Below are 21,371 nucleotides of genomic sequence, written 5' to 3' on the forward strand. Positions count from 1 at the left end.
GTTCTGTAGTTCTTCAAATGCATATCCTTTACCTCTTTGGTTAGGTTTATTCCCAGGTATCTTATGGTTCTTGGTGCTATAGTAAATGGAATCAATTCCTTCATTTCCCTTTCTATGTTTTCATTGTTAGTGTATAAGAAAGCAACTGATTTCCTACATTGATTTTGTATCCTGCCACATTACTGAATTGCTACATAAGTTCTAGTAGTTTGGGGGTGGAGTCTTTTGGGTTTTCCATATAAAGTACCATATCATCTGTGAAGAGAGAGAATTTGACTTCTTCATTGCAAATTTGTTTACCTTTTATTTCTTTTTGTTGTTTGATTGCTGTTGTTAGGACTTCTAGTACTATGTTGAATAACAGTGGCGAGAGTGGACATTCTTGTCATGTTCCTGATCTCAGAGGAAAGGCTGTCAGCTTTTCCCCATTGAGGATGATATTTGCTGTGGGTTTTTCATAGATTTTATGAAGTTGAGGAATATTCCCTCTCTCCCTGTACTTTGCAGGGTTTTAATCAGGAACAGATGCTGTATCTTGTCAAATACTTTTTCTGCAACAATTGAGAGAAAGATGTGGTTCTTCTCTCTTCTCTTATTGATTTGTTCTATCACATTGGTTGATTTGTGAATGTTGAACCACCCTTGCATCCCATGGACAAATCCCACCTGGTCATGGTGGATAATCTTTTTAATGTACTGGTGGATCCTATTAGCTAGGACCTTGTTGAGAATCTTGGCATCCATATTCCTCAGGGATATTGGTCTGAAATTCTCCTTTTTGGTGGGGTCTTTGCCTGATTTGGGGATCAGGTTAATGCTGGCTTCATAAAAAGAGTCTGGAAGTTTTCCTTCTGTTTCTATTTTTTGAAACAGCTTCAGGAGAATAGGTATTATTTCTTCTTTGAATGTTTGGTAGAATTCTCCAGGGAATCCATCAGGTTCTGGGCTCTTGTTTTTTGGGAGGTTTTTGATCATTGGTTCAATCTTGTTACTAGATATTGGTCCATTCAGGTTGTCAATTTCTTCCTGATTCAGTTTTGTAAGTTTTTGGTTTCCGGGAATGCATCCATTTTATCTAGGTTGTTTAACTTATTGGCATATAACTGTGGATAATAATTTCTGATGATTGTTTCTATTTCCTTGGTGATAGTCGTGATCTCTCCTTTTTCATTCATAACTTTATTAATTTGGGTTCTCTTTTCTTTTGGATTAGTTTGGCCAATAGTTTATCAATCTTATTGATTCTTTCAAAAAATCAGCTTCCAGTTTTGTTGATGTGTTCTATTGCATCCTTACTTCTATCTCATTGATCTCTGCTCTAATCTTAATTATTTCCCTCCTTGTGTCTGGGGTTGGCTTAATTTGTTGTTGATTCTCCACTTCTTTAAGGTGTAAAGAGAGCTGGTGTATTCTGGATTTTTCAGTTTTTTTGAGTGAGGCTTGGATAACTATGTATGTCCCCCTTAGGACCACCTTTGCTGTATCCCATAGGTTTTGAACCAAAGTGTCTTCATTCTCATTGGTTTCCATGAATTGTTTAAGTTCTTCTTTGATTTTCTGGTTAATCCAAACATTCTTAAGCAAGATGGTCTTTAGCTTCCAAGTGTTTGAATTCCTTCCAAACTTTTCCTTGTGCTTGAGTTCCAGTTTCAAAGCATTGTGGTCTGAGAATATGCAGGGAATAATATCAATCTTTTCGTATCAGTTGAGCCCTGATTTGTGACCCAATAGTTGTCTATTCTGGAGAAAGTTCCATGTGTGCTCAAAAAGAATGAGTATTCTGTTGCTTTAGGGTGGAAGGTTCTATATATCTATGAGGTCCGTCTGGTCCAATGTGTCACTCAATGGTCTTGTTTCTTTATTGATTTTCTGCTTGGATGATCTGTCTGTCACTAAGAGTTCCATGTTAAGATTCCCTACTATTAATGTATTCATATCAGTATGACTCTTTATCTTGATTAACAGTTGTCTTATGTAGTTGGCTGCTCCCATATTGAGGCATAAATATTTACAATTGTTAGATCTTCTTGATGGATAGATCCTTTAAGAGTGATGTAGTGTCTTTCTTTATCTCTGACTACAGTCTTCAGTTTAAAATCTAATTTATCTGATATGCAAATTGCTATCCCAGCTTTCTTTTGAGGCCCATTGGCATGAAAGATGCTTCTCCATCCCTTCACTTTCAGTCTGGATGTATCCTTGGGTTCCAAATGGGTCTCTTGTAGACAATATATGGTCAGGTCCTGTTGCTTTATCCAATCTGTGACCCTGTGCCATTTTATGGGAGTGCTTAGGCCATTCATGTTGAGAGTGATTACTGAAAGATACGTTTTTATTGACATCATGTTATCTGTGAAGTCCTTGTCTCTATAGATTGTCTCTGTAAATTTCTGTTCTGACACTCTTGGGTTCTTTCTTCTTTTATAGAACACCCCTTAATATTTTTTGTAGTGTCGACTTGGTGGTCACATACTCTTTTAAACCTTGCCAGTCTTGGAAGCTTTTTCTCTCTCCATCCATTTTGAATGTCAACCTTGTTGGATAAAGTATTCTTGGCTGCATGTTCTTCTCATTTAGTGCCCTGAATATGTCTTGCCAGCCCTTTCTGGGCTGCCAGGTTTCTGTGGACAGGTCTGACATTATTCTGATGGACCTTCCACTGTACATAAGGAATCTCTTCCCCCAGCTGCTCTCAAAAGCTCTTGCCTAAAATTATGATTTTTCAGTCTTGCAATCAAGTGCCTTGATGTCTTTCTAGATTTGTTCATCTTAGGGGGTGTTCTTTCTACATCTAGGACATGAACACTGGTTCCATTCCCCAAATTGGGAAAATTTTCATGGAGAATTTGTTCAACTATATTTTTTAGTCTTTTTTCTTTCTCCTCCTCAGGGATCCCAATAATTCTGGTGTTGGAACATTTCATGGCATCATTTATTTCCCTAATTCTGTTTTTATGGCTTCTAAGCTATTTGTTCCAGTCCCCCTCCTGATCCTTTTTCTCCATCAATTTGTCCTCTAGATCACTAATTCTATCTTCTGCCTCGGTTACCCTAGATGTTAGAGTATTTAGATTAGACTCAATCTCATTGATAGCATTTTTAACTTCTTCCCAGTCAGCTTTCACTTCTATCCTAATCAATTCCATGTTGTCACTAATGGTTTTCTCCAACCTAGTCATTGCCTGGATAATTGTTACCCTCAATTCTCTTTCTTTTTCTTTTTTTATAAGATTTTATTTATTTATTTGACAGATCACAAGTAGGCAGAGAGAGAGAGGAGGAAGCAGGCTCCTTGCTGAGCAGACAGCCCGATGTGGCTCAATCCCAGGACCCTGAGACCATGACCTGAGCCAAAGGCAGAGGCTTAACCCACTGAGCAACCCAGGTGCCCCTGAATTCCCTTTCTAACATACTGTTTATGTCCCTACCCAGTAGCTCTGATGGAGACGGCATACTCTCTGAATTTTTCCTCGTTGGGTGTTCCTCCTTCTAGTCATTTTGGTAAGAAGTCATTGAGGGGATGTGTAGCTGAATATATCAACTGCGATCCAGGCAAGGTGCACCCTGAAACACTTCTGAGCAATTGGAAGTCACCACCAAAAAGAAAGAAAAAAGAAAAAGAGAGAGAGAGAAAGAGAGACAGAAAAAAAAGAGAAGACCCAGCCAGAATAGTCCCCCAAGGTAAGATTTATAAGGTATACAAACACAAACGGGCAAACAAAAAGACTGACAAAAGTAAATGACAAGAAAAAAAAAGAACCCAGCCAAAATGGACCTCAAGGATGAGATTTATATAATACCAGAATAAAAACAAATACACAGAAACATGGACAGAAGAAAAAGATGGGAGAGTGGTTATAAATCCTCAATGTGGGCAAGGACATTTGATTCTTCCTAGATGTATCTTGATATCTTTGTTAAAGGACTCAAATTTCCAGAGATAAAGGGAGAGTAAAACTGGTTAATATATAGGGGTAGTATTGTTTAGGGAAGGAAGATTGCCTTGAAACTTGTATCTATATGTATATTAAAAAAAAGAAAAGAAAAATACAGGTATATGTATGAAAAAATTAAGTTAAAAAGTTATTATGGAATATGTTGTATTAACTTCTAGTTGTAATGGTAAATAGGTTAAAAAATTTTTAAAGAACAAGAATAGTGAGAAAAAATGAAAAATAAAAGTTGTATCTATGAAATATACAGGTTTTAGGGCAATACCGGGAGCTTAATATATTGTTTTCCTCTGATACTGGGATTTTACAGTTTTATGGGGACCCTGTGGTGGTGTCCTCTCATTCTTTTGACTGGCTTCTGGGGGAGGGGCCTGCCGCATTGTTTTTCAGTCAGTCTTGCTTGGGTTGAGTCCTTCTGCTCCCTATCAAGGGGCTGGGCTCTGTGGAAACCAGTTTTATAGGCTTTTGTTCTCTGGAAGTTTTTGTTCTTTGGTGACTTTTTGAGGCTTATTGGAGGTTTAGTGGAAAGCAAACTGTACCTAGACCTCTGCCTCAGAGAGTAGCTTCAGTCTGCTCCCCTCTGGGTGGTGCAGAACATACCAGCTCCTCCTCTACAAACTCTGCTGAGCCATGCAATCTCCCACAGGCAGGGCCCGTTCCCAGCCACAGTCTCAGGGGTTGCCCAAAGCGCCCACTTGTCTCCGCACCCTCATGCCACTAAAACCACTAGCAATATTGGTTCAGGGAGCCCCACTTCAGGTGGCTGCCTTTGCCAGGACAGCTCTCTGGGGTAGTTCCTTCAAGTCTGGGCTAGGAGTGTCCAGACTCTCCTCAGATCCTAGAGACCGCTGACTAGCACCAAGAGCACTCTCGGGGGCGGGTGGGGAGCACAGTTCAGACCCCAGTCTCGCAGAGAGCAGAGTGCAAAAAGGCTGTGGTTCTAGAGAGCGCCCACCAGACTCCCTCACGGGGGCAGGAGTGCACCCCAGCCGAGTGGCGGTGCAAGCCGCACAACGCTGAGGGGTCTGGGACCAGGAACTAGAGGCTCCACCACCGCACTCTCTCTGGCATGGGTGGTCACTTGTAGTGGCCAACCTAGGTCCGTGGGCTTAGGCCCATGCCTGTGACTGCCTCATTCCACCAGCTGCCCGTGAAGATCTTTTGCTCTTTTTGAGTGCTTTTAACCAGACTCCACTTTGTTTTAAAGATTTTATTTATTTGTCAGAGAGAGAGAGAGACAGAGTGGTAGGAAGAGGCAGAGGGAGAAGCAGGCTCCCTGCCGAGCAAGGAGCCCAATGTGCGACTAGATCCCAGGAGACTGGGATCATGACCTGAGCTGCAGCCGCTTAACCAACTGAGCCACTCAGGAGCCCCCAGACTCCATTTTAATGCTGGTTCCCAACCACAGGGCACTTTCGTGTTGGGGTATTACTTTCCAGTGGGTTGCTTCTGGTGGCTCCCTCCCCCTTCCATTTATCCTCTGATATCAGTCCAATTGTTCCCAATCTGCTTTACCTCTCCACTGGCGTCTTCTGCCCCCATAGAGATCCAGAAGTGTATAATCCTACATCTCAGGCTGGTTTCATGGGTGTTGAGAGTGTTCTGGTAGCTAATTAGCTCACTTTAGAAGACCGGCTGAAACAGGGTCTCCTACTTCTCTGCCATCTTGCCTCTCCTCCCAAAACATATCTTCTCAAATAAATAACATTTTAATTTTATAAACATTAAAATAGAAATAGCTAATCAGGGGTGCCTGGGTGGCTCAGTGGGTTAAGCCTCTGCCTTTGGTGCAGGTTGTGGTCTCAGGGTCCTGGGATCAAGCCCCGTATCAGGCTCTGTGCTCAACAGGGAGCCTCTCTGCCTATTTATGATTTCTCTCTCTAAAATAAATAAACAAAATCTCAAAAAAAAAAAAGAAAGAAATAGATAATCAAATTATTTTCAAAATACAATTAAATTACAAATTCATTGTGAATTTTGGGAAGTGATTTATTTCACTCTATGGGATTTAGACAAGTAATTTCACGTTTCATTTTAAGTCAAGAGTCAGAAAACATTTCTTATACAACCAGCACTAAGAGAGATTATGGTATATCAATGAATTATTTAAATACAGAGATAGCTTTTTAAAACAGAGTTCTACAAGTAACATTAACAGGAAAATACACACCATACAAGCTAACTTTGGATCTAAGAGCTTTAATGTATTCAAATATTGAAAGAAACTAGTCTGAAGCTTTTCTCATTTAAAAAACACATTGTGATTGAATGGGTTTAAAGGATGGAGGAACCAATCAGTACTGAGCGATTCACAAAAATGACAGAGAAACGTAACATTTATAAGATTTAAACAAAGCCTTGTTGGCAACACAGGAAATGGTCTTGCTTTCTCTTTCTCCAATTGAGCAGGAACTTTTCATATTTCGTAGTTTCTGAATTTCCTCAGGAGTTCTGATGGAGCATCCCCAGACCAGCGGAAACGAAGGTGCCAAGAGTTCCCATCTGAAAAACCTTTAAAGCACAGAAGAGTTTTTAAAATCAGAGAGGTAGCAAAAGAAAACTGTGTCATGGCAAAAATGGCTTGCTGATAAGATTTCACTGCAATAAATGAAATGTAAGTAAGTCTTTAATATGGATTACCAATATCTTATAGAAACTGATTATCTTAAGTAGACATTCGAGTTCTTTTTTCCATACACACACACTTTGATTTGGCCTGGTGCACCCATTCATTTATTCATTTGTAAAGAAACATTTTTTGAGCAACTATTACATATTGCCAGCCTCTGTGCTAAGTACCATGAGACAGCAGTGCCTGTCTCCTGATCGGGGTCACATAAGAATCCAGAAAACTATTGATGTGGAAAAAAAAAATATATATATATATATGGAGGGAAACACATAGGAGAATGGGAGACCAGAGAAAGTCATTCAGTGTGGACTTGGCAGAATAAAGGAGGTAAAGTGAGAAAAGACTTCTAGAAGGAAGTCACATTCAAAGTGACCATGAGTAGGAATTAGCTAGACCAGGGTGTCTCAAACTTCCATATGCATAGTCATTATCTAGAGATCTTGTTATACTGGAGATTCTGATTCTGGATGTCTGGAGTAGAGACTGAGATTCTGGATTTTTTTTTTTTTTAAGATTTTATTTATTTATTTGACAGAGAGAGATACAGGAGAAAGGGAACACAAGCAAGGGTAGTGGGAGAGGGAAAAGCGACTTCCCACTGAGCAGGGAGCCTGATGCAGGACTGGATCCCAGCACCCTGGGATCATGACCTGAGCTTAAGGCAGACCATTAACGACTGAGCAACCTAGGCACCCCGATTCTGGATTTCTAAGCAGCTTCCTTACCTGACCACTTGATGCAAATAGTACCCAGCCCCAACCTCCGTCCCTCCCTGTCTCCTTACCCAGCTAATTTTTCTATAAAGCCCTTGTGAATATTTGATATTAAATATTCATTTATTTATATATTATATATGGGGAGACCCCACTCCGAAAGAAAAGGGGGGACTTCTGTGTGGTCACAAAACAGTAAAATGAGGTATAGATCCCAAATTTCTTTTTCTCTTTATCTATTTTGATTTTTGTCTATTTAAAATTGTTATTTATTTTTCAAGTAGGCAGTATATTCACATGGCTAAAATTCAAAAGGCACAAAGATTTACTCCAAAAGTCTTCTCCTTCCTCTCCTCTGATGTTCCCAGTAGACAAATTTGTTACCAGCTGCCGCCTATCCTTCCAGAGATAGTCCACCTATATACAAGCAAATACATGCATACATCCTCCAACCCACCTTCCCACCCCTTCTTTATCCTAAATGCTAACAGATGGCCCACTAGTCTCCTTTTGACTTTCTGTTTCTAATATACCTTGGTGGTTGCTCTTCTTCTTCTTCTTCTTTTTTTTTTTTTTTTTTTAATTTATCAGGGAGAAAGAGAGCACAAGCAAGGGGAGTGGCAGGCAGAGGCAGAGAGAGAAGCAGGCTCCCTGGTGAGCAAGGAACCCTTCCTTTCTCAATCCCAGGATCATGACCTGAGCCGAAGGCAGCGGTTTAACCCAATGAGCCATCCGGGCATTAATGTATGGTTGCTCTTTATATATAAAGAGCTTTCCCGTTCTCTCTTACAGTGGATGAGTATTCTATTTATGATAAACAAAAACACAATGCATTTATTTGCTATTCTGCAGTGAATAACATGGCACACATGTCATTTTGCACATGGGTGATCTGTAGGATAAAATTTGTGGAAGTGGGATGGCTGGGTCAGAGTCATTGTGCATTTGCAGTTTGTTATTAACAGACACTGCCAGACAGTTCTTCATAAAGCTTGACCCAGCAGCAGCTGATTTTCCTACACCATCATTAACACCACATTAACAAACTTAGTAAACTTTGCCAGGCAGAGTACCAAACGGTGCAGTTCTAATTTGCCTTTCTCTTGGTATGAGTGAGTTAAAGCATCTCTTCATATGTTCCAAGGTTATTTGTGTATTTTCGGTTCTATGAATTATCTGCTCATTTTTTTTTTACCGAGTGGTTGATCCTATGTCTCACTGATTCACAGAAGCATACATTAAGAGAAGTTATCATTTCACTAATTACAATGAGATGAAATATTTTTATATGTTTAAAAGCTGCTATATTTTCTGCCTTAAACTGCCTATTTATAAAGTTTCCCGCCCTTTTACTTTTGGAATATTGATCTTTCTCTTCTTGATTTGTAGAGCCAGCTTTTGACTTCTTATCAACAAGAATTAGTTTACATGGATGAAAGGACATTCTGTGCTTAAATGATTAACAATAAAAGAATATTTATAGATATCTCCAGTGGTGGGAATTTGGGAGTTCATTTGCAAAGAAATTGGAAACAACTTTCAAATAGCTGCCAAAGTAAAAGGTCAATGGTAAAGGATCTCTGGAAAAACAAATAATTTATTCCACAATAATAAGATTTCTTTAATTCTAAACAACTTTGTTAAAAATAACATAAAAGGTCATTTTCCTTCTCTACTAGAAGGAAGGTAAATTGGCAAAAAATCTGCCATAGGCAATTTGGCAAAATTTATCAAACTCATTAAAATGTGTAAATTTTAACTCAATAATTCTACTTCTAGAAATTTATCCTAAGGAAATAATCGCAGATGTTCTCAAGGATTTAACCATAAGGATATTTATCATGATCTATAAATGTTTTTAAAAATCAAGAAACAATCTATATCTTCAGCAATGGAAAGTTGGTTAAAAGTGTTTGATATATTGGGGCGCCTGACTCAGTGGGTTAAAGCCTCTGCCTTTGGCTCGGGTCATGATCGCAGGGTCCTGGGATCAAGCCCTGCATCGGGCTCTCTGCTCAGTGGGGAGCCTGCTTCCTCCTCTCTCTCTGCCTGCCTCTCTGCCTACTTGTGATCTTTGTCAGATAAATAAATAAAATATTTTAAAAAGTGTTTGATATAGTCATTAACAATTTTTTAATATTTATGGTCATAGAAAAATTCTCATATCACTGACAGATAGTTAGAAAACAGTTTATAGGAGTGCCTGTGTGGCTCAGTGGGTTAAGCCTCTGCCTTCAGCTCAGGTCATGGTCTCAGGGTCCTGGGATCGAGCCCCGCATCGGGCTCTTTGCTCATTAGGGAGCCTGCTTCCCCTCTCTCTCTGCCTGCCTCTCTGCCTACTTGTGATCTCTCTCTGTTAAATAAATTAAAAACAATTTTAAAAAAACAGTTTATAGGGATGCCTGGGTGGCTCAATCAATAAATGTCTGCCTTCAGCTCAGGCCCTAGGATGGAGTCCCACATAGGGGTCCTTGTTCAGTGGGCAGTCTGCTTCTCCCTCTGCCTGCTGCTCCCTCTCTCTCTCTCTCTCTGACAAAATCTTAAAAAAAAAAAAAAAAAGCTTACAGAATAATATACAAAATATGCTTCCATTGATATCTTAAAATATTATCTAAATATTGAATCAGAAAAATACACACAGAACAGTTGACAGTGGTCGTTTAAGAAAACGATCTGTTTGTACTCTCTTTAGAATTATCAGAGAAAACAAATTTAAGAATTTTCTTTTCAGGAAAAAGCAAAAGGAAATTTCTGACAACCTGTGATTGAAATACACACACACACACACAACATGTACAGTATGGTCCTCTTAATTTTAGGTATACTAACATATATATAAATACACCAAAAGATCAATAATAGATACGTTTCTAGGTGCTAAGATTACAAATTTGTGTTTTCTACCTTTTGCTTGACCACATTTCTCACATTTCTACTATAAATATACTTGTTATTTTACAGTTTGAAAAAGGTGTTTTCTAGCTTGGGTTCCAATAGAAATAGAGCCCCAAACAAGAATTCCAATGTAAGTAGCTCATTTGTTGTTTGTTTTTGAGTAGGCTCCACACCCCAAGATTAAGAGCTGCATGCTGGGGCACCTGGGTGGCTCAGTTGGTTAAGCATCTGCCTTTGGCTCAGGTCATGATCCCAGGGTTCTGGGATCAAGTTAGGCTCCCTGCTCAGTGGGGAGTCTGCTTCTCTCTCTCAGTCTGCCCTTCCCTCCTGCTCACATTCACATGTTCAAGCTCTCGCTCTCTCAAATAAATAAATAAAATCTTTAAAAAAAAAAAAAAAAAGAGTTGCATGCTCTTCTGATTGCACCAGGGTCAATAAGTGGTTAATCTGAAAGCTGATTCAGGGAGGTCCTGGTAAGAAAATAGGGAAAGGAACCAAGTTATCAGGTACGTTATCAGGCAGATTGCTACCCTGGGCAACCAGGGCTTGATTGCACTAGAGAGCCCTGGAAGACAGTATAAAAACCCCCACAGAGTTCTCTCAGTTTGAGAAGTAAAGGAGCCTCCCACTCACATTCATCAATATCCATGGCTAATCCAAAGGTGTTTATTCCCTGGCACTTATTGCCACGCTGGCTCAACCGCCAGAGAACACCCTCTGGTAGAAACCACAGAGTGAGCAGTGGGCAGGCAGATGTCCAGAGATGTCCAGAGCAGCACACATCGGCTACATAAGATCTTTTTTCTTTAATTCCAGAACATTACATAAACCATTTTATTCGAGAATGGCATTGATCAGAAGCCATATTTATTGCATATTTAAGTGGAAGAAAGGAAAAGTGAGACTGTCTCACACACCAGTTTTCGGGGGCTGTGCTCCATATTTCCTGGTTGCAGTGAAGAGTCAGAACAGGATGGGGACTATTTGACAGATGGCCATCACAGAAGAGGCATCAAAAGGCAAACTCCGAAGTAAATATGAATCACTGCTTAAAGGAATTAATGAATATGCTGAAAAAGTAGGTGAGAAGTGACTCTGGACTCGGTAAAGCAGACATGAATATTTCTTAAGTGTGGCTGTTACAGAAATTTACGCTGCAGTAAAATAAAGGTACAAATAATCATACAACTGCACTTTGGTATATCAAACTCCAACTTTACGGTGCTACTCTTTACAGCCAATAATCTCTCTCTCTCTCTCTTTTTTTTTTTTTTTTAATTTATTTCTCTGACGGGGAGATCACAAGTAGGCAGAGGGGCAGGCAGAAAGAGAGGCAGAAACAGGCTCCCTGCTGAGCAGAGAGCCCGATGTGGGGCTCGATCCCAGGACCCTGAGATCATGACCTGAGCCGAAGGCAGAGGCTTAACCCACTGAGCCACCCAGGCACCCCTACAGCCAATAATCTCTTAAAAAGCATTAAGAAATGGTAAATGTGGCCTTGAGTAAAATTTCGTAATTCTTATTCTCTAACAACAGCTTCTCAGAACAGTGACCCCCTTCTCACTGCTCCCCCCACCTTTCATCCCTCCATCATCATAAGAGAATATACTTTACCATGGGAAGGCATCAAAACTGATATCAGACTGTACTACATACCCGGGACTAACATAACACTGTATGTTAATTACACTGGAATTTGAAAATTAATAATAATAAAATAGGATTACAAAAAAAACCCTGACATCACAATTTATTCTGAGTAAATTATAATATATCTATCATGTGGAATTCTTATCTGCTGTTTAAAAGGACATAATAAAAAAAAAAGTAAAAGGATGAGTTAATTCTAAATGTATGAGTCTAAGGAGAAGCCCCATAATAATAAAAGCTAACACCAAAAAAAGCACCTACCAGGTACCTCTAAATATTTTACATAATTTATTTATTATTCAAGAAAACCGTATGACATAGACACTAACGTTCTGGCCATATAATAAGAAAACACAGATACAGAGGGGTTATTAACTTGCTTGAACAGGGTCATGCAACTCATCTGTGGAAAAGCAAGGATCTGATTCCAGACTTTGTGCTCTAGGCACTGTGTAGCAGTATAACACCATTATTTTTAAAGCACTCACAAGTGAACATGTATTTCTTCAGGCTTGTATTAGCATAGAGGACAATATGAAAGGAGACACACCTGGGCATCTGCATTGGTTACTCAGGAAACAGAAGCAGAGAATGATGGGAACCTGGGGTAAGATACCAAGTCACTATCTATATGTGCTTCTTTGAATTCTCTAATAAAAAAAACTCCTATTAATTTGGGGTATTTAAAAAATATCTAAATAAGTGATTTTTTTTCAAAGATTTTATTTATTTAATTCTTGAGTGATCACAAGAAGGCAGAGCAGCAGGCAGAGAGAGAGGGGGAAGCAGGCTCCCCAGATCATGACCTGAGCCGAAGGCAGAGGCTTAACCCTCTGAGCCACCCAGGTGCCCCACAAATAAGTAGTGTTTTAAAGGAAGAGAAAATTTCCTAGAATCTGATGCAAGGGATTCCAGCCTCAAGCCTGAGGCTCTGAAGTGATCAGATGTCCCTCCCCCACCATTCCCCGCCCCCCTCGCGGGCCCCAGTGAATTCAGACTAGGTCTGAATCTTAAACAGAACGGCAGAGGGAGGACCCAGGGGTTCAGGAAGCACAGATCTGAATATTCTGGGCTGAGTAAAGAAACATTTGTATGTTTACCTGTGTGTGCCTGTGCGTAGGTCTCTATTGGTATGTGTGTATTTACCTAAAACACTGTTTTTTCTGAAATTGGGTCTTCTGCTTTGATCAGCTTGTTACATTATAACCATGCCCAGATATGAGGCTGATGCAATCGATATGTGGACTCCACGAAAGGATATCTTGAGTAACCAGCACAGACACCTGAATTGCACCCTAAAAATCTTTATTCTTTCAGGTAATGAGCATGTAGAAGTTCTCCCCAAAGGGAGATTTCAAGTGACTATTTCTAGAAAGACTGTAATTCACCACAAACTAATTATCTTCTTTCCTTCAGTAAATATTCAAGGATTCAAGGACTTTCAGGAGCCTTTGGTTTAAAGGTTAAATTCTAAAGATATGCTGAATCACAACCCTGAGAGCCTAGCAAGACTCTGAAGGACAATGACGGTGTGTGTACAAAACACACCTATACAAGATCAACACAGTGGAATGGCTGGAAACACAAAGAAATGATCACAATAGCTGACATTAACCCAAGACCGGCTGGGTAGGCGAATCACTGATAAGCATTTTGCATGAATCTCATTTAATCCTCATGATAATTCTATGAGAAGGTACCATCAAGATCTTGATTTTATAGAGGAGGAAACTGAAATCTAGAGAAGTTAAGTCACTTTTACCAAGTAATACAGATCACAAGTGGTAGAGCTAGGTAGTGTAGCTTGGGAACTTAATCTCTATAATGCCCTGCTTCAGTGGAGCTGTCTATCATACAGAATGTCTCCAGAGCTACTTCCAGATGTACCTTCTCAAGGTAGTGCAATGCCTTCAGACTCTGAAGCCAAGTTGCCTTCGTTCAGCCCCCCACTTGATACACACAAGCTGGAGAGCTTTGGGAAAAATCACTCAACCTCCCTGGACGTCAGGTTTCTCATCTGTAAAATGAGCAATATGGTACCCGCCTCACAAGTTTGTAGTGAGGAGTAAATAAATTGTCTATGAATTAAACATAAGACAAGATAATCCATGTAAAGTAATGCACATAAAGAACATTTCTATACACAGTAAACACCCAATAAATGGCAGTGTTATTTCAGTCTAGCACAAGACACTCCCAGAAATGCCCCAAATTTCCCTTGCAAGGAATGTATTGGGGAATGTGTCTTCCAGTGTCTGTGTCAGTGCTAAGTAAGTATCTTTTAAGGTGATAAAGTAATCCTTCAATTTGGCATTACTGTTTAGTTGGAAGAGGTTGAGAATAAACGCAGTATAAACCAAGCCCTTTAAAGATTTTATTTACTTATTGACAGACAGATCACAAGTAGGCAGACAGGCATGCAGAGAGAAAGGGGGAAGCCAGAGCCCTGATGAGCAGGGAGCCTGATGCGAGGCTCGATCCCAGGACCCTGAGATCAGGACCTGAGCCAAAGGCAGAGGCTTTAACCCACTAAGCCAGCCAGGTGTCCCAAACCAAGCCCTTTAATTTCAGATCTTCTTTGTTCTGCAAAGCTACATAACTTGACTTACTTGGAGAATCGGGATTTTGTGGCCAGAATGACTTCTCCAAGGACTGGGATTCTTTTTGCTCCATTTTCTCTGTGGTTGAACCCAGTTCCTCTTTCTTTATTTCTCCTTGCTTGTTCCATTCCTCATTTTCAATCTTGTCAGTATGAGGCTGGTCAGATTCTTCCAGCATCAGATCTTTTTTACCTCTGACAGCCCAGTGCATTGACTACATTAATTAAAAGTAGACACAAAACATAAAATCAGTATTATATAGTATTCTGTATTTAAAGTTCGATGTGTGGTAAAACTTGACCTAATATTAAGAATTTTTCTGTATTTTTTATTTCAAAATAAAAATGTAAATTTTGGGGTACCTGACTGGTTCAGTCAGTGGAACAGGTGACTATCTCAGGGTGGTGGATTTGAGCCCCAGGTTGGCCCAGAGCTTACTTAAAGAGAAAGGGGGGGGGGGGGGGGGAAGGTGGAAGAAAGGAGGGAAGGAAGGAAGAAAAGAAGGGAGGAACCGAAAAAGATGGGAAACTTGGCTGGCTCAGACAGTAGAGCATGCAACTCTTGACCTAGGGGTTATAAGTTTGAGCCCCAATGTGGTGAAGAGATTACCTAAAAATAAAAAATCTTTAAGGGGCACCTGGGTGGCTCAGTAGGTTGGGTGTCTGACTCCTGGTTTCAGCTCAAGTCATGATCTCAGATCTCAAGGTCGTGAGACTGCGTCCTGCATACAGCTCTGCACTTCGTGGAAACCTGCTGAGGATTCTCTCTCTCTCTGACCCTACCCCATCTCTCTTTCTAAAATAAATAGGGACGCCTGGGTGGCTCAGTGGGTTAAGCCTCTGCCTTCGGCTCAGGTCGTGATCTCAGGGTCCTGGGATTGATCCCTGCATGGGGCTCTCTGCTCAGAATGGAGCCTGCTTCCTCCTCTCTCTCTGCCTACCTCTCTGCCTACTTGTGAACTCTCTTTCTCTGTCAAATAAATAAATAAAATCGTTTAAAAATAAATAAGCAAAATAAAATAGATAAATTTAAAAAAAAAAAGAAATCTTTTCTTAAAATATTAATTTTAGGGGCACCTGGGTGGCTCAGTCCATTAAGCAACTGGCTTCAGCTCAGATCATGATCTCGGGGTCCTGGGATCGAGCCTTGAGTCACTTGAGTTGACTCTGCTCAGTGGAGAGCCTGCTTATCCCTCTTCTTCTGTCCTTCCCCCCAGCTCATGCTCTTTCTCTCAAATAAATAAATAAAATATTTTTTCAATGTTAATTTTTAAAAGGGACAGTGGCCTTAGCTGGTGCAAAAAATCTGCTTTTGTTTTGGTTGGTTTGGGTCTGTTGTTGTTTAGTTTGGTTTCTTCCTTTTTCTGCAGGTGCACAGAGTGGAAGAGGCTTTCCAGTGGTTTTATCCATCAGGGAAGGGATATCAGGAAGGTTAGTGAAAAATAGAAAATAAGAAATTCAAGAATTCAGGGCCCAGAGAGCTGAAAATGTGGTCCTTCAACATCACAAGTCTGTTAAGTGTCCTGTACAGTGAATTTACTCCAGGCCTCAGTACTTCCTTCTCAGGATAAAAGTGTCTATTTCCCTTAGATGGCATTGAGGATTAATGACTTACCTACAGTAAATGCTTTGATGGATGCCAAAGATATCCTGAGATAATAGTTTTGTTCATCCATCCACTTTATAAGAATAAAATATTTTAACATCAGGCCCCTGTATTTGCTGATCCCAATACACAGGGGAAATACACAGGGGAAAAATCCAAACGGTATCTAACCACAAATTCGGGTGCCTCTCATATTTTGCACTTCAATCAAAGGACTAATGTAAGAGCGATGCTAGGCAGCCTGGTTTGCTGGGACACAATTAGGCCTCATTTCTGTGCTCACAGAGCGTATTTCTCAGCTCCCCTAAGATATTAACTGGGCAGAACAACATTTAACATCGAGGATACTAGTGTGGAATGACTCAGTTCAATAAAAGGATCATCAGCATAAATATCAAATGATAGTCGTTGATAGAGACTAAGAGGGACATTAGGAAAAGGACAGTCTGTGCAGCAAAATAATGAACTGCACCAGACCAAAAAACTCACTGTGTGCAGTGGGTGAACCAATGCTAAACAGACACCAAGCCTGGGTGCAAAGGCCACTGTCCTATAGTCTATGAAATTGGTATGTTGTTTATTCTTACCTTCTCCATTAACTTGTTTATCAGCTTTCTTTAATGTGTTTTTTTCCCCTAGGAAGTCATTTTTAAAATTCTGGACCTTCGGGCACCAGGGTGGCTTAAACATCTGCCCTCAGCTCCAGTCTTGATTCCAGGGTCCTGTTATCCAGTCCCAAATCCGGCTCCCTGCTCCTCGGGGAGCCTGCTTCTTCCTCTTCCCTCTGCCCCTCTCCCTGGCTCGTGCACTCTCTCTCTCTCTCTCTCAAATAAATAAAATCTTTAAAATAAATAAAGTAAGTAATTTCATTTAATTCTATACCTTGTTTAATAATAAAAAATTGTGCCTATATGCCAGTAAATATTAAATAGACAAACAGAGGGACACCTGGATGGCTCAGGTGGCTAAGCAGCTGCCTTCGGCTCAGGTCATGATCCCAGCATCTAGGATCAAGTGCCATATCTGGCTCCTTGCTCGGCAGGGAGCCTGCTTCTTCCTCTGCCTCTGGCTGCCACTCTGTCTGCCTGTGCTTTCTCGCTCTCTCTCTCTCCCTCTCTCTCTCTGACAAAAAATAAATAAATAAAATCTTTAAAAAAGAAAAGAAAAGAAATAGACAAATAGAAAAAAATTAATTGATTTACGTGAGCCATGGATAAGCTAAATAACTATTCAATATTGACTAGCTGTTTTTATTCTGGATCAACATGAGTAAATTTTTTACTTGCCTAGGTGATCTTTGACAAGCTCTTGGATAACATTCATTTAGGACAGACTGTTTTCTGAACAGGCCCAGAAGGTACTGAATTACACACTGTTTCCTGGGGAAAGGGTAACCAAACGGGCATAGTAGGAAGCTTCCCCTGTCATTTGTAGCCAACTGGACTCACCCCAAGGACACCTCACCAAGCCCAGGAACCCAAGAACAATCAGTGGACAAACAGATCCACGTGAGGGTAACTCAAAGAGCCCAAAGAGCCTTCCCAGAAGGGATCAATTTGTCAAACAATCAATTCACCAAAAATGTGTGCCTATTAACTCTTTTTTCTAAAGGTTTTGTTTATTTGAGAGAGAGAGAGCATGAGCAAGAGGACGAGCAGAAAGAAAGGGAGAAGCAGACTCCCCACTGAGTGCTGAGTCTGATGTGGGGGCTCCACCCAGGGTTCCACCTGGGGCTCAGGGTTCATGGCCAGGCTCAGCATCAGGACTCTGAGATCATGCAGCAAGCCCAAGTCATAGTTTCTCTGTTGGGGCGCCTGGGTGGCTCAGTCAGTGTGTGACTTGATTTTAGCTCAGGTCATGATCTCATGGTTGTGACATCAAGCCCCCCTTCGGCTCTATGCTAGGCATGGAGCCTGCTTAAGATTCTTTCTCTCTCCCTCTGCCCCTCCCCTCCTAAACATATATTTAAATAAATATAATTTTTATATATTGAAATATATATATAAATGCAAATGTAAGAACAAAGTAAGTGTCTAACTCAGCAATTATGGTGATGACTTTTATATTTAGTTTTTTTAATAGCATGAAGAAAGAGAACGCAATGATTTAAAGTCTCTCTACATCAATACAATGACTCTTTCACCAGAATTTGTAACAAGAATAAATTTAAAATAATTTACAGCTTTCTTTAACTAATCAGGCTCTGTTTTTTATAGAATTTATAAGCCTTACGAAAAGAACTAAAAGGATGGAAGAGATGAATTTGCACTAGTTCAAAATTCAGGAGTATTATATGAACCACTTGAGAAGCACAGTTGTCAGAACATATAAAACAGGGCACCTGGGTGGCTCAGTGGGTTAAGCCTCTGCCTTCGGCCCAGGTCATGATCTAGGGGTCCTGGGATGGAGCCCTACATCGGGCTCTCTGCTTGGTGGGGAGTCTGCTTCCCCCTCTCTCTCTGCCTGCCTCTCTGCCTACTTGTGGTCTCTGTCTCTCTCTCTGTCAAATAAATAAATTCTTAAAAAAAAAAAAAAAGAATGTATAAAACAATAAATGCCAGTGAGGAGTATAGATATGGAATCAAACAGCCAAGCAGAGTGACAATCACAGTCATCAGCTCTTCTGGCACTGATCCATTGAATTCCCCTCCATAGGGTTTGTGGACACGGAGTCATATCCGTATTCTATCAGCTTCTTGGTCTTCTCCCTCCTACTGCCTATTGACTTTTTAAGCTACTACGTGAGTCTAATCCATGGGCAGCCTGAGCTTCAGGCTCAAAGAGAAACCCACCGTTTTCACCGAGTCACTCAAAGCTTCCCACTGCTGGAATGGCATCGACATCTGGCTCCTGCGCCAGTGGTCATAACGGGCACGACTCTCCGTATTTGTCAGAACATCCTTTGCCTTCTGCAGTTTCTGAAAAGTCTCCACTGGAAAACAGATCAAAAGTTGAGCACTTCTCTCTTGAAGGAGTTATTTTAAACTCCCAAGCAAAGGGATCTCACTGGAACAGGTCTGTTATTTACCGGCTATGTGACCTTGGGCCAGTTCACCTCTTCAAGCTTTCATTTCCTCATGTGTAGAATGAATCACAAGGACAAGTGAGGTCATGTATGTACAGCTCCTGGCGCACAGTTTATCCACTCTCTTTACTGAGCGCCAGTGCTATTCCGGGTGTTGATGACACAGGTGGGAAGCATAGACACGAACTATTTAGTGGGATTGACATTTAGAAACATCAAAAAAAATTACAGTTTTGTCTACTCAGAAGACGACTACCTTTGCTACTGGTAGTTGTGAGGAAGGGTAGTAATCGGGCTAGAGGAAGAGTGGAAAGGAAGACCCTGAGGCAGGAAGGAGCACAGTGATTTAGAGAAAATAGAAAGGGCCCTAGTGGGAGCGTCCGGGTGGCTCAGTGGCCTCTGCCTTCAACTCAGGTCATGATCCTAGGGTTCTGGGATCGAGCCCCACATTGGGCTCTCTGCTCAGCAGGGAGCCTGCTTCCCTTCCTCTCTCTGCCTGCCTCTCTGCCTACTTGTGATCTCTGTCAAGTAAATAAATCTTTAAAATATATATATGTATATTTCTTTAAAAAAATATAAAAGGACCATGTGGCTGGAGGACACAGGGCTGGGAAAGCATGACGAGGAAATGAGGAACGGGGCTGTCGAGTAGACAAGGACCCAGTCATCCAGGAACTTAGAGCCCTAAGGATTCTGGTCTGTTTTTTGTTCTTCTTACTGTAAGAACAGTAAGAAGCTATTGGGAGGGTTTAAGCACAGGAAGTAACATGGTGGGCAGTTGATAAATGGTAACTTTGTCACTGATCTATTTGACCAAATGGCATACAATAGAAACCATCCATGTCCCTTCTGTAAACACTTCCAGTGTCCCTTCTGCTCCCCAATGAAGTTCAAACTTTCTATAGAACAATACACAAAAATCAATTGTGTTTTTATACCATAGCAGTGAGCAATCTGAAAATGAAATCCGGGAAGGAATCCCATTTACAATAGCATCAAAAAGAATAAAATACTTAGAAAAAAATGTTGAACAAAAGAAATGCAAGATTTATATATTGAAAACTATAAAACACTGTTGGAAGAAATTAAATATCTAAATAAATAAATATGCATGTTCAAGGATCAGAAGACCTAACATTGCTAAGATGGTAATATTCTCCAAACTGCTCTTTAGATTTAATGCGATCTCTATCAAAATCCCAGGTGCCTTTTTTAGCAGAAATTGACAAGTTGATCCTAAAAATCCGTATGTACATGTAAGGGACTCAGAATAGCCAAAACAATCTTGAAAAACAAAAACAAAGTTGGAAGAACTCACACTTTCCAATTTAAAACTTTCTACAAAGCTACAGTAATGAAACAGTATGGTATTAGCATTAGAGTAAACATAAATAAATGGGATATTATGAATCTAAAAATAAACCCTCAAAATTTGCAGTCAATTGGTTTTCTTTCTTTCAGGGGCGCCTCGGTGTCTCAGGCGTTAAGTGTCTGCCTTCGGCTCAGGTCATGATTCCAGGGTCCTGGGATCGAGCCCCACACTGGGCTCCCTGCTCAGCGGAAAGCCGGCTTCTCCTTCTCCCACTCTCCCTGCTTGTGATCCCTTTCTCACTGTGTCTCTCTCTGTCAAATAAATAAATTAAATATTTTTAAAAAGTGGATGAGGGGCGCCTGGGTGGCTCAGTCGATTAGCCATCTGCCTTCGTCTCAGGTCATGATCTCAGGGTCCTGGGATCGAGCCCACATCAGGCTTCCTCATAAGTGGGGAGTCTGTTTCTCCCTCTCCCTCTACCCCTCCATGCCCAGCTCATGCTCTCTTTCTCTCTCTCAAATAAATAAATAAATAAAATCTGGGCACCTGGGTGGCTCAGTTGGTTAAGCGACTGCCTTCAGCTCAGGTCATGATCCCGGGGTCCTATCATCAAGTCCCTCATCAGGCACCCTGCTCAGTGGGTAGTCTGCTTCTCCCTCTCCTTCCTCCTCCCCTCCGCTCTCACAATCTCCACCTCTCTCTCTCTCCATTAAATAAAATTTAAAAATAAATAAATAAAATCTTTTTTAAAAAATAGAAAAATCTGTAGCGAGAGTAAGTAGATTCATGGTTACCAGGGGCTGGGCATGGGGAAATGGGAAATGATTGCTATTGAGTACAGGGTTTCTTTCTTCTTCACAACAACCTTATGATGTGGATATTATTATCATTATCATTATTATTATTCCCATTTTACAGAACCTAAGCCTAAAGGAGTCAATGTAACTTATCCAAAGTCCCAAAACTTCAAGTGATGGAGCCACAAA

General features: G+C 40.6%; 1 protein-coding gene across 2 annotated transcripts in view; it reads right to left on the reverse strand.

Annotated features, from left to right (window-relative positions):
* Window positions 1-5,921: 5,921 nt before the first annotated feature.
* Window positions 5,922-21,371, reverse strand: part of DNAJC12 (DnaJ heat shock protein family (Hsp40) member C12) — a 35,911-nt gene continuing 20,461 nt past the window's right edge. Inside the window, exons 3-5 of one of the 2 annotated variants that reach the window (XM_059395824.1) lie at window positions 18,841-18,980; window positions 14,453-14,657; window positions 5,922-6,464 (exon numbers count right to left, since the gene is read on the reverse strand). In XM_059395824.1, the coding sequence (XP_059251807.1) occupies window positions 6,370-6,464; window positions 14,453-14,657; window positions 18,841-18,980 (440 nt within the window). In that variant the 3' untranslated portion in view covers window positions 5,922-6,369. The remainder of the gene's footprint in view (window positions 6,465-14,452; window positions 14,658-18,840; window positions 18,981-21,371) is intronic. The other variant, XM_059395825.1, reaches the window with a different exon arrangement.

Source organism: Mustela nigripes, chromosome 4 (genome assembly GCF_022355385.1).
Source record: "Mustela nigripes isolate SB6536 chromosome 4, MUSNIG.SB6536, whole genome shotgun sequence".
In the NCBI taxonomy this organism is placed as follows: domain Eukaryota; kingdom Metazoa; phylum Chordata; class Mammalia; order Carnivora; family Mustelidae; genus Mustela; species Mustela nigripes.